Raw genomic sequence first — 11,435 nt, forward strand, 5'->3', positions numbered from 1 at the left:
CTGCATTGAAATGCTTGTGGTGAGGCTCAGACACTCTACAGAAAGAAAATAAGTGAAAATACACGAAAAACAAGCTGAAATATATTAAATATACACAAAACATACGTTTTAAAGTGGCTTAAGTGACCCAGTGTTGTTGTTCTTTAAAGTGGCTCAGTGTTGAGGTGTTACTGTCCATATCAGCGATGATACGGTATAATAATAACGCTGACTGAGTGAAGTGGTAACTGGGGACAGACCCACAGCTTCGCAGCTTGTTCAGAAGCCGGTGGGTAGAACCTGTTCATTAACTCTCGCTCAAAGTTGCCGTAGAAACGAGGGCACGCAGGCTCATTGATGTGATCCGGCATGCAGTGCCTTATTACTGTTCTTTGTTCGGTTGCGATCGTTTGTTTGACGTTGCGTAACCCAGCTGACTTGAGTAAAAGTCATACGGACAATATTATAGTCAGAGCAAATGGCTGAGAATGATCCCCCCTCAGCCAAATAATACCTGCTCTGTGGGGGCTCTAACCCATGAAGACCAGGCTGTGGTGCTCCTGACGTCATGATATGTGCCTTAGATATAAACCAGCGTCTGCACTCATTCGCAGTGTCTGACACGGAGAGCGCTGCGTGGGTCAGGGGTCTTTTGTTGAAAAGCTAGAGATCTAATTCGACTCTTCCTTAAACAGGGTTCTCCAGCTGGAGAGGAGGATCTTCCATGAGAGGTGAGAGACTTTAAAGCTTATCTGTATGTAAATAACATCAGCGTATCTTGATTGTGTTTAAATGTGTTATAATATGATATTTTTGCTGTATCGCGCTCACCTGGCTCCACGGTTGTGCTGCACTTCAGTGGATTATATATATCCTGAAAACTAAGCGTTCAGACTTTAGATATTTTGCAAGGTCCGTTTAACTCAAAGCAATAACAGAGATAGTAATGAGCAAAATATATACCGGATCACCGTTTGTCCCAAATCTAATCCACAACTGTGACAGTAATACCTTCAAAGTTTTTTTTATTCTCAGATGTTTGATTTCTTTTAAAGTGAAGTTGAAACGTACAGATTTGTTTTATTTTTAAATTAAAAGTGACTTTATTAAAAAAAAAAACGACTGTCTCGTGGTCACTCCTCGCTTTCATGTCAGAGTTTTAGTCTGTAGGTGGAGGCTTATTTTGGAGGAAGACGTGAGGCTGCATCCCCGTCCCTCTGGAGTTAGATCCCGTGGTTTTTAAGTAAACATGTCCCGAAGTGTCTTAATGAAAAATATGATGGTTTTATGTTTGAGCAGCTGTTCAAATCTGTGTTGTTTAGTCATGTTCTGGCTGCGTTTTTCAGGTCTGCTCAAAATGGGCTAAATTGTCGCTTCCGAAATGCACACGTTTTTTTTTACAGTTAAGTAAACTTTTGTGTGTTTTAATGAAAAATCTGATATTCTGTGTGAACAGCGGTTTGAAGCTGTGTTTACTAGTCATCACGTTTTTGACTTCTGCTCAGAATGAGCTAAAATTGTCACCAAAACACTCATTGAACTGTTGAAACTTTACCAAATGTTTGGGTAGTCTTATGATTGATGGCAGTCAATGTTCATTCTCTTGTTGTAATAAAATATGCAGAATTAAGATATAGGGTCACTCAAAGCAGCAGGATTTTAGTGTGAAGTCCAAGTGAGTTAAAAGCCCCGAATGAGATTTCACCTCTGACTTTTGAACCAGTAAAGTAGAATGATTCATGTAGGAAATTACAAGTGATATGTAACGATATTGGTGTCGGCAAATAATCGATTAAAAAATAGACAGATGTTTAGATTTGGCCAATATTTAAAACTCCAGAAGAGCAGAATGTTTAGCTAGTATTGGGTCATATGCTTAAAAAATGGGTATTTTATTCTTTTGGCTGCATTTGAGCTCCATAGAAACATATATATTGTATACGTCTGCGCTGGTAATCCAGGTAGGTTTAGTCCCAGTTTCAGCTTTTTATAAATTGGCAGAGTCCATAAAAAATAGATACCAGATCTGCCAACAATACCGTCCCGGAGCATCCCAAGAAATTGTGTTACTGTGTATGCGAGTAACGTGATGTCTTGTTGCTTGATATGATGCATCTTGCCTACTAAGTTCAGCTCTGAGCTGTATCTGAAACTAGTTACAGGTGCTTAACTGCAGCATTGTTGCTGCCGATTGACTGGAGCATGATAAACCTGCTCCTCTACTCCCATGTTCAGGTGACTTTGACCTCTATGGCAATAAGGACTCTATGTCCAGGAGAGGCGGTCTTGGAGATGAAGGTTATGATGGCGAAGGGGGGCCGATGGACAGACGTCCGTCCGGAAGTTCTTTCTTCTCCCCTTCACAGACCAGGGCAGATGACCTCATCAGCAAAATCAACCAGCAGCTCGACGTGCTCACACAGCTGGAGGGAAGCATGAACCGAAGGGGTCGCGTGGACAGGTAGAATTCTTTCGGAAGGATTGTTGGTTTCGGCGTGTTCTCCAGTTTCACCCACATCTCTCATGCTGATGGATGCTTGTGAGATGGTCCTGTTTCTCATCTGTGAAGTCATAATTACAAAGTTTTTACATTCACATCTTTGTAGTAGAAAGTATGTAAAACCATTTAATTTAATTGATCTCTAATCGATCCTCTGTCACACCTGAACCATCTATTCATTAACTCTCTGGCGTCTGAGGGCATTTTCTTGTTTTTTGCATATATTCTTAAATTCACCTTTAAAGGCACTTGTATATGACACGATAACCACATATAGAGCACCATGTACAGAGATAATTGGGCCAAAAATCTGAAAAAATGAAATCCGTTTTTAGAAATCCTTAATATCTCTTGTTAAAGCATACCTTTACTCATATGAACAAATTGTTTTGGTGCATAAAATGGGTTTGCTAAAGTCTTAGGTTTACAAACGTAGAGCAATGTATGAATAAAACAGTAGCTAATTGGTCATCCATTGGTCAGTTTCACTCAAAATATAGACAAACACACAAATCCACCTGTTACATACAGTGAGAGTCCAATGCCTTATCTCAACTTTATTGGCTCCTCACTCTGGATGCAAGTCACGTACAATCTTGCGATAAGATAGAATGAAAAGGGCAACTCTGCAGGTTCAAGAACTCTCTAAACTGTATTTTTGAGAAGTATAGTTGCAAAGATATTAATAGAAACACAAAAAAACATGTAATTGGATGCACCGGTGCATTTAATGACCCTAAAGGGTTATCAAGCCCTTCCAGGGTTGAGGTAGGTGTGTTGAAGCAAGAAAGGCACTAAAAGTCTGTTTACATCTTGCATGAATGAAGTAGGTTATTTGTTGCTTCTTTTAAACAGATTTTTCTGATATTTGACAGCTTATAAAACAACAGGAGGGAAACCATGTTTATGGTGGGTTACTGAAAGTACAAAAAAAACTGAAAAATACAAGTAAGAAATGTGTTGATGTGCATTTTACAGAGCAAAGTGAAATCAGACATATTTTAGTAAAAATGTAAAAGGAATCCATCCAAGGTTTATCCATATTTGTAAGAGGCGCAGGGCAGTGGTACTCCAATTGTTTATAGTCAAATCCGCGATTACTTCAAGTTGCATTTAGAAATCCACAGAAATCATTCTTTTCTCAGCTATGATGAAAGAGCAGAGGTCAGTGTCAAGTTGGAAACTATGCAGTCAACGAAGTTACTTCTAAAGCCCTTGAGCCCTCAAGTTCTTGAACCCTTCCAATCAGACATGATGTCAGGGGAAGACGCTTGAAAATGTTTGCAGCCTCATTAGTCAGGATGCTAGTTGGACATCCACCGTTAACCTTGTTCCATATACAAGAAAATGTTGCAAAACCTTTGGAGGCTGTGTGATGGGCTTCTCCTTCGCAGTTGATGCTTACAAATCTACCAACTAATTGCCGCTTCTCTTGAAAGGGACTTCAGAAAATTTCATTACAAAGGTGAAAGACATGACAACCTACGCCATTTCTATTAGATCACTTACAAATCATATCTGAACAATAAACTGGCTCATTGAAGCCTCCCTCCCTCTGCAGGTTTGACCAGTATGAGTCTGTCGACTCAAGTTCCTCTGCCCTTGGTCCCCGCGATCTCTACAGACCCAGTAACTATGGTCACGATGACTTCTGGGGCGACATGATGGCCCAGCGTGAAGGCATGGGCTTTGGTCCAATGGGTGGACCTGGAGATGGAGGTGACTTCGACAGTTCTCCCTCCTTCACATCCTCCAAAATGTGGCAGGCTCGGGATGCCTTCTCGGGCTCCGGCTGGGGGGCGGGACAGAGGTCCCCACACAGGGGTGGAGCACCAGGCGGGTACGGCTTTGGCGGTAGGCAAGATTCCTTCTCTGTGGGCGGTGGAGGTGGGCGGAAGGGAGGGCAGGACAAGCTGCCATCACTCCTGGCCCACCGTGTATACCCCACGAGTGGGGCCTTCCAGCCTCAGCGTGGCTCCCAGGACTATCCTGACCGGCACTTTGGAGGGGGCCGAAGGGCCAACCGACAACGCAGCCGCAAGAAACCCCTGAAAGTAAGTACTTCCAGCAAAGTGCTGGACTTGAACCATCAAACCCCACCCCACTCTCCACTCTGGCATCCTGAGCCTGAGGAGTGGAGACTTGTGTGAAAGGTGTACACCATCTGCTGTAGTCTACATGTACTTTTCAAAACTTTTTCCCCTCAGTGCCTGACCTTCTGATGTCTACCACACACTGCTCTTGCAGAGCAATGTGGGGCTTTCTTTACCACCAGACCCCCAAACAATCAAATTTTATTATCAACTTGCTGTTTCTGAATTCTGTATCTGTTTCTTTTGAGTTCTGCTTATAGTTGTCCAAGACTTGAAAGTGAGTGGTAAAGACCATGAAAGGTTCAAATGGTAGTCTGCCTGATTTAACCAACAAGAATCTTGAGAGAACATGGGATATGAATTGTTTTGTATTAAGTTTCAAGGTAATCACTGCAAAAGTGATTATTATTCAGGGTAAACGTCCTGTAGCTGGTGTCTTGAGGCAAGATATATGCAATAGACACGTTTTGGGAGCACAAGTGTTGGCTGTTGAGAGTTTGAGAGTTGACATTTGGATCTGCTATTAAAGCAACAGGTGAAATCCCAGCAGGATGGACAGAAGAAGAGGAAGCACTCTGAGACTGCAACTGATGAGCCAGACTCTAAAATGGCCAAGACTGAGCCTGTGGGAGAAGAGACCGGTGAAGGTACTGCAGTCTAATTTATTCTTTCAGTCTTAATCTGTCTTTTTCTGCCTTTCTCTTTGTCCATTGTTTCCTTAAAATTTACTGTCTTGTTGTGCAGCAGGTCCCACAAAGCAGAACGACAACACTACTGAGACTGGGGCTACAATCACTGTAAGTTTAGTTCTTGTAGTGAAAGGTTTGAGCAGCTATCACTGGTTAATGAAATACCAAGTTGAATTAAGTGAGAGGTACATTTGCTAAGTTCTAATAGATAGCTGTGTTGTAGCATAGGGAACAGAACATTGTTACCACCATGTACCATTAATGGCCTTGATATAGAAGAACTAGTAGACACGTGCAAGTACAGATAAGCAGATACAAGTAAGGAGTGACGGCACAACATTTGCCTGTGATTTGTACCGAAACATTGTTTTAATGATGGTTATATCATGCCTGAGACACGATACACTGTTGTGGCTTGGCAAAATTTACCTCCTATGACAGCTAGAGCTTCATAATCTTTGTGTTTTGCACTCTATATGTACACATTTGATCCCCACCGAAAACAACGTACAGTCACATGTGGCAATTATTTTCCCACAGGCCTCCAAAACAGCAGCTGAAGGAAAAGGCAGTGGTGAGCATCCAACAAAACCTCTCCCCCAGTTTTACTGCAGTGCTCTTTCAAAGCCTTTTCATTGCTTCACCGCTAAACTTCCGTTTACTCTCTTGTCTTTAGCTTTGACTGTTGAAGAGGAGCTTGCTCAGCTGAAAGAGAAGCTGCACAAGAAACAGGTTCCACCCTCTGCCAAGTCTGCCAATGGTACTGCTGTCTTTCGCTGCCTTTTCTGTGTTTGCATGAAACCTTCAGGTAGACGTATCAAACCGTAGACACAGATGACTTGGCGTAACAAAGCTCCACTGAAGTTTTTTTGAGATGAGTTGGACTAATGAAGATTTATTGAATGCTTGGGTTGGATTTATTGAATCCAGTATTGAAATTTGGATTGAGTTGGTGTAGAGAGCTTCAGTGGACTCCGATGGGATTGAGGTGGCACTTCATCCATTACCTGAAATGACGTTTGTGATCCAGAACAGATAAGCCAACATTCGTGCCTGACGTCACTGATGCTTCTCTGGCTGAACGTGATCAGGTCCTCACTGCAGTGGTTCCATCAACACCTTGTGTAAAGCCTTACCAGAAGAGTAGAGGCTGTTACTGCAGCAAAGGGGGACAAACACAGTATTAATACCTTTCATTTCAGAGGAAACGCTGGATGAGAACGTGTCTAGAGACATTTGGACATGCGGTGTATTTCATGGGTCAAAAAAAAATGTAAACAGGTAGTTTAATGAACCCAGATGCTGTGACTTTCAAAGAAATAAACAAAAATATTTTACAGATTTGTTTTTTTCTTCTTGTCTCGTGCAGCAGATCAGAGGGAGAAGTCAAAGCAGGCTGGATCTTCTGCTATGGTGAGTTGAATGTGTGTGTGGACGTGATAATTCAGATAATGTGAGTGTGAGCTGACTCATATTTGTGTCCGTGTGCAGCAGGACTCCAACCCAGAAGCTGAAGGACAGAGCAGTGGTGAGCACCCAGCCCTTTTCTTCTAACTCTGTTAGAAGGTGTTTCTCTAGTTTTGCACTGAAGCTGTGAGGGGTACTGTAGGTAACAAGTAATGGACTTAAGCAAATAGCAGCTGCCTTGATACAACTTCATACAACTGCCCCAAGCAACTTCATAGCGGCAGTGTGCTGTCACTCATGCAGATGAACAGGACCATCCCTGGCAGCCTCGTAGCAGCAATGCAGCATCGCTTGAAGCGGCTGGACCAGGCTATATGAGTACTGTCTGCTGTTCCATGCTCTTTTTAACCGTCTTATTCTCTTACCCTTGCTGCTGCCTTTCTCTCTGTAGCCCTGTCCATTGAGGAGGAGTTGTGTCAGCTGAAGGCGAAGCTGCAGGGCACACAGAAGTCCGATGAAATCAAACCAAAGAAGAGGCGAGGCTTCTTTGAAATGTCGGGCGTAAAGATCACTGCTCGGAGGTCAGATTCTCTCCGACTTTAATTTTAAAGTATTTAAAATAGGTTTCTCTAGAACAGTGCTCCTTACCTGCATGCACAAAGGCAATTTGGTGCAACGCTTGCCATGCCTACAATGTTAAATATTCATTTTTTATTTTTAAATTGTAATAGATGTGGTTAAATTACATTATTAGAGAGATATTAAATCATGGTGGAAAATGGTGAAACCCAAGAATGACATCGAATGTGTTCTTGTATGTCCTGTCCTTCAAAGGATATCTTTCGTATGTTCGGTGTGCAAGTTCCGCTCGTTCTACAGCGAGGACATGGCGGCCCATCTGGAGAGCAAGTTCCACAAGGATATCTTTAAGTTCTTGGCCAGCCGCCTCAGCAAACGCACCATGGACTTTCTGCAGGTATCTGAGATTTCACTGTATTAGCTGTGGCTACCAGTACCATCGCTGTAACCTTAATCAAAGAAGACGGTAGTAGGTAGACGGTGGTGGAAGGAGGTAGTAGCCAACTGTTTTGGTGTTTCAGAGATATACCTAGATACCTAGAATGATTTTTGAAAACATTAATATCATTGATCTGGAAATGTTTGTACCTTCCTATCCTTAGCACTGAAGGTGCAACATTATCATTTAAACCAGGATTGCGAGACAAAGTATGTAATAATTATAGCGAGTCTGTCTGATTTCTTTAGTCACGGTGATAGGAACCAGAAGTTGTGGTCATAACAATTTCCTGTAGTAACTTTCTGTGAGGGAGCTTTGAGAGGTGGACGTGGTTCCTATCATCACCACTGTGAACAGTTCTGACCAAGTTTCTCTATAACAGAGTATTTCACACCAACACACTGTGAACGAATTTAACCATCTACATGTTCAGAAATTGTGAAAAAATAATGGAATGTAAAGACTTGATTCTCTTCATTTGATCACTGACCTTGTTTATGTAGGAGTATCTGAATGTTAAGCATAAGAACATGGAGAAAACGGTCAGTAGGATAATGAATCACAGCGCTGCCCTCTGCCAGCTCTACAGAGAGCAGGATCTGACCCAAGGTGGGTGTGTCTGTGTTTTTGTTGTTCTTCTTCAGTCATTCTTTTACGTGTGTTTTATGTATTTCTGACTAGCTTTCCCTTCTACAGACATTGAAATGGACCATTTCATGAAGAAGGTGGAGGCAGCTCACTGTGCAGCGTGTGATCTCTACTTTCCCATGCAGTATGCCCTCATCCAGAAACACCTGAAATCTCCAGATCACAACTACAACCGCAAGGTAATTGCACATAATGTTCAGCATAGCTGGTTATTTTAAAACGGGGTTAATGTAATGTGTAAACATTGTTATATGGTGTGTATATATATGTTCTCTTGATTCTTGGTTCCTCTCAATTGTTCCTCCTCATGGTCTTTGGGAGGTTCTCCTTTTGAGTCTTGATTTCTTCTCAGTGATTGTTCCTCCTGGCCTTTGTAACAGTTTATGATTGTGTCTTTATTGATGGTGTTTAGAGGCAATTGTATGTTGTTGTCATTGTCTTGTAGCTCATGATGGAGGAGTGCAAAAAGTCTGGTTTGACGGTGGCTCGAAGCATCCTGAACCACAAACCCGTTCAGCAGAAACTGGAGCGCTACCTGAAGGTGCGTCATATAAAAAAATCAGTGATGCAGATGAATCACTATACCTCAGCCTTTCTGTCAAAACACAGGAAGATTATTGTTCTGGCATCTGAATATTTGAAAAACATGTTGCATTTTGCATTAAATAATTAATGATAAACTGCAAAGTTTTATAACAAATGATACTTAATAAAAAGTTAATAAATGATTCCAGCATCACTAGAGTTTTATTAGAGCTTCATTCTGGACGGTCATTTTATTAGAGCTTCCTTCTCGACGGTCATTTTATTAGAGATTCCTTCTCAACGGTCATTTTATTAGAGCTTCCTTCTGGATGTTGATTTTAGTAGATCTTTTTTTTGTTTTTATTTTTAGTAGAACCTCCCTCTTGATGATTCCCAATTTTCACACACATTTTGCTTCTCTCACTTTCTCTGATTTCAGGGTGAAAACCCTTTTGCTGATGACCCAGACGACCAGGATCCTGAAGACTCCATGGTGATTGAAGCTCCAGAAGCTAATCCGACCAGTGAGAAACCAGAAGTGAAACAGGAAGAGGAGGCATCAGCAGGCTCCTTTCCAGCTGAAGTGGCTTTAGGGGAGCCAGTAAAACAAGAAGAGCAAGAGGAACATGAACAAGAGAAACATGAAGAGCCAAAGATAAAGCTGGAGGAAGGTGAAGGAGCAGAAGAGATGGAAGGAAATCAAATAAAAGAGCAGGAAGGTGAAGGAGCAGAAGAGATGGAAGGAAATCAAATAAAAGAGCAGGAAGGTGAAGGAGCAGAAGAGATGGAAATCAAATAAAAGAGCAGGAAGTGAAGGTGGGTGATATATAGGGTGGTGGTGCCCTCTAGTGAGCTTTTGGAGCTTTTTTCAGGGTGGGGGTCACTGTTCCTGTCGTTTTTTGAAGATCGAACCAGCTGAACTTGCAGACTGATAGTTTTAACCGTCCACCAAAATATAAGTTGAATGTTTATATTCATTTGTTCTTTTGTTATTGCGCTATTTCAGTTCACTTCAAGCTTCTGCAGAACTAGTCTTTTAGGTCAGTTCAAGGAATCTGGCACAGTTTCCAGGACGGGGATCGAGTGTAGTGCTGGACTAGATCATATTTTGAATTGAGATTTTCGATTGGAAAGGAAATATAGTCCATGACCGGTTTAATCCCTGAGAAAGTTTAAAACTAGAATTGGGCTGGATTCAGAATAAGGCTCAGCGTCCAAGTTTGATCGTTTTATGGATTTGTCTGAATTATATTAATACTACTGCGTATCAAAATATTTCATGAAATGAAAAAGCAGATTTCAACATGTAGGTGGTCTTATCAGGATCTGTTGGCCAATTTGCTGGACTGCTGATTGGCTGTCTAAACTGCATTCAATCATGCCAGCATGTTGTGAACATCAGAACTACATCAGTACTCTGCAGTTTGTTGCAAAATATCCTCACTGCCTGCATTTCATGCGATTTTTTTTTTTTAGTTTAAGCCACACCCACTTTGTTTTATCGTTTAGGAGTTGGTGTCAGAGTCAACAGGTTAGTGTCGAAAACCTTTACCTGAAGGGTCGCAGTCTTAAGACTACATGACACTTACATAAGCCTTTCATGACAACTGGCAAAGCCACGTAAACATGTACAAAGGCTTGTTCCAACAAAGGGCCGTTTATATAAAGGATGCTTTTGTCACTTCTCGTCAGTTCACCCGAGCAAGGGTTATAACTGACAGTTGTCAGTATGTCAGGCTTATGTACGTGTTCTGTAGCCTTATGAATGCTGTCCTGTAGTGTAGTGACCAAAATTTCAAAATTTTACCAATACCCAGCCCAAGTAGTTCCAGAGGTAGGGTGCACCAAATTAGTATGGACCGTCAGGAGCAGGGTGGGAGATACCTGCTGTTTTCTTTGTATGTACCCCTGTGTCTCCTTCACAGTGAAATGGTGATTTAACATAGAAACTGAAGATATTCTTGATGTTTCATTTTTTTCTGTGATGTGACTTCAATATTTTCTTTTAAGCGACCTCCTTTTTTTTTCTTTCTTTCTTTTTCTTTTTTTTGCAGATTTGAGGGATTTGTTTTCTTTGTGTTTCCATACACGGGCTTGTTGTACTTGTTATATTTGTGGATGGAGAAAAGGTTTGTATGTTCAGAAAATTCATTAAAGACGGTTATTTGGTTATTTTTATTGATTTGAATTCAACATTTGTAAATAGAAGAGATGCTCTGAACCGGGGCTCTGTGAGGACTCGGTGAGGTTCCCGTCAAGTTCTTCCACACCAAACTCGCCCAGCCATGACTTCGTGGACATTGCTTTGTGCACTGGGGCTCAGTCATGCTGGAACAGAAAAGGTTCTTCCCCAAACTGTTCCCACAAAGGTGGAAGTGTACAATTGTCCAACATGTCTTGGTGCGGACGCGTTAAGATTTCCCTTCCCTAAGAGTTCTAGGCCAATCCCTGGAAAACAGTCCCATATCATTATCCCTCTTCTACCAAACTTTACCGCTGGCACAGTGCAGGCAGGTAAGTAACGTTCTCCTGGCATTCGCCAAACTCTGACTCGTCCATCAGACTGACGGATAGAG

General features: G+C 41.8%; 1 protein-coding gene across 1 annotated transcript in view; it reads left to right on the plus strand.

The window, feature by feature from the left end:
* The window catches only part of LOC108411612 (A-kinase anchor protein 8-like), a 13,383-nt gene extending 2,346 nt beyond the window's left edge, over positions 1-11,037 (plus strand). Inside the window, exons 2-17 of the mRNA XM_037543629.1 lie at positions 675-710; positions 2,215-2,440; positions 4,041-4,533; positions 5,102-5,219; positions 5,317-5,369; positions 5,802-5,835; positions 5,938-6,021; positions 6,631-6,674; positions 6,753-6,789; positions 7,120-7,249; positions 7,503-7,644; positions 8,190-8,295; positions 8,383-8,513; positions 8,780-8,875; positions 9,299-9,626; positions 9,671-11,037. Of these exons, the coding sequence (XP_037399526.1) occupies positions 675-710; positions 2,215-2,440; positions 4,041-4,533; positions 5,102-5,219; positions 5,317-5,369; positions 5,802-5,835; positions 5,938-6,021; positions 6,631-6,674; positions 6,753-6,789; positions 7,120-7,249; positions 7,503-7,644; positions 8,190-8,295; positions 8,383-8,513; positions 8,780-8,875; positions 9,299-9,626; positions 9,671-9,690 (2,078 nt within the window). The 3' untranslated portion in view covers positions 9,691-11,037. The remainder of the gene's footprint in view (positions 1-674; positions 711-2,214; positions 2,441-4,040; positions 4,534-5,101; positions 5,220-5,316; positions 5,370-5,801; positions 5,836-5,937; positions 6,022-6,630; positions 6,675-6,752; positions 6,790-7,119; positions 7,250-7,502; positions 7,645-8,189; positions 8,296-8,382; positions 8,514-8,779; positions 8,876-9,298; positions 9,627-9,670) is intronic.
* Positions 11,038-11,435: the final 398 nt, after the last annotated feature.

This window comes from Pygocentrus nattereri, chromosome 12 (genome assembly GCF_015220715.1).
Source record: "Pygocentrus nattereri isolate fPygNat1 chromosome 12, fPygNat1.pri, whole genome shotgun sequence".
NCBI lineage: Eukaryota > Metazoa > Chordata > Actinopteri > Characiformes > Serrasalmidae > Pygocentrus > Pygocentrus nattereri.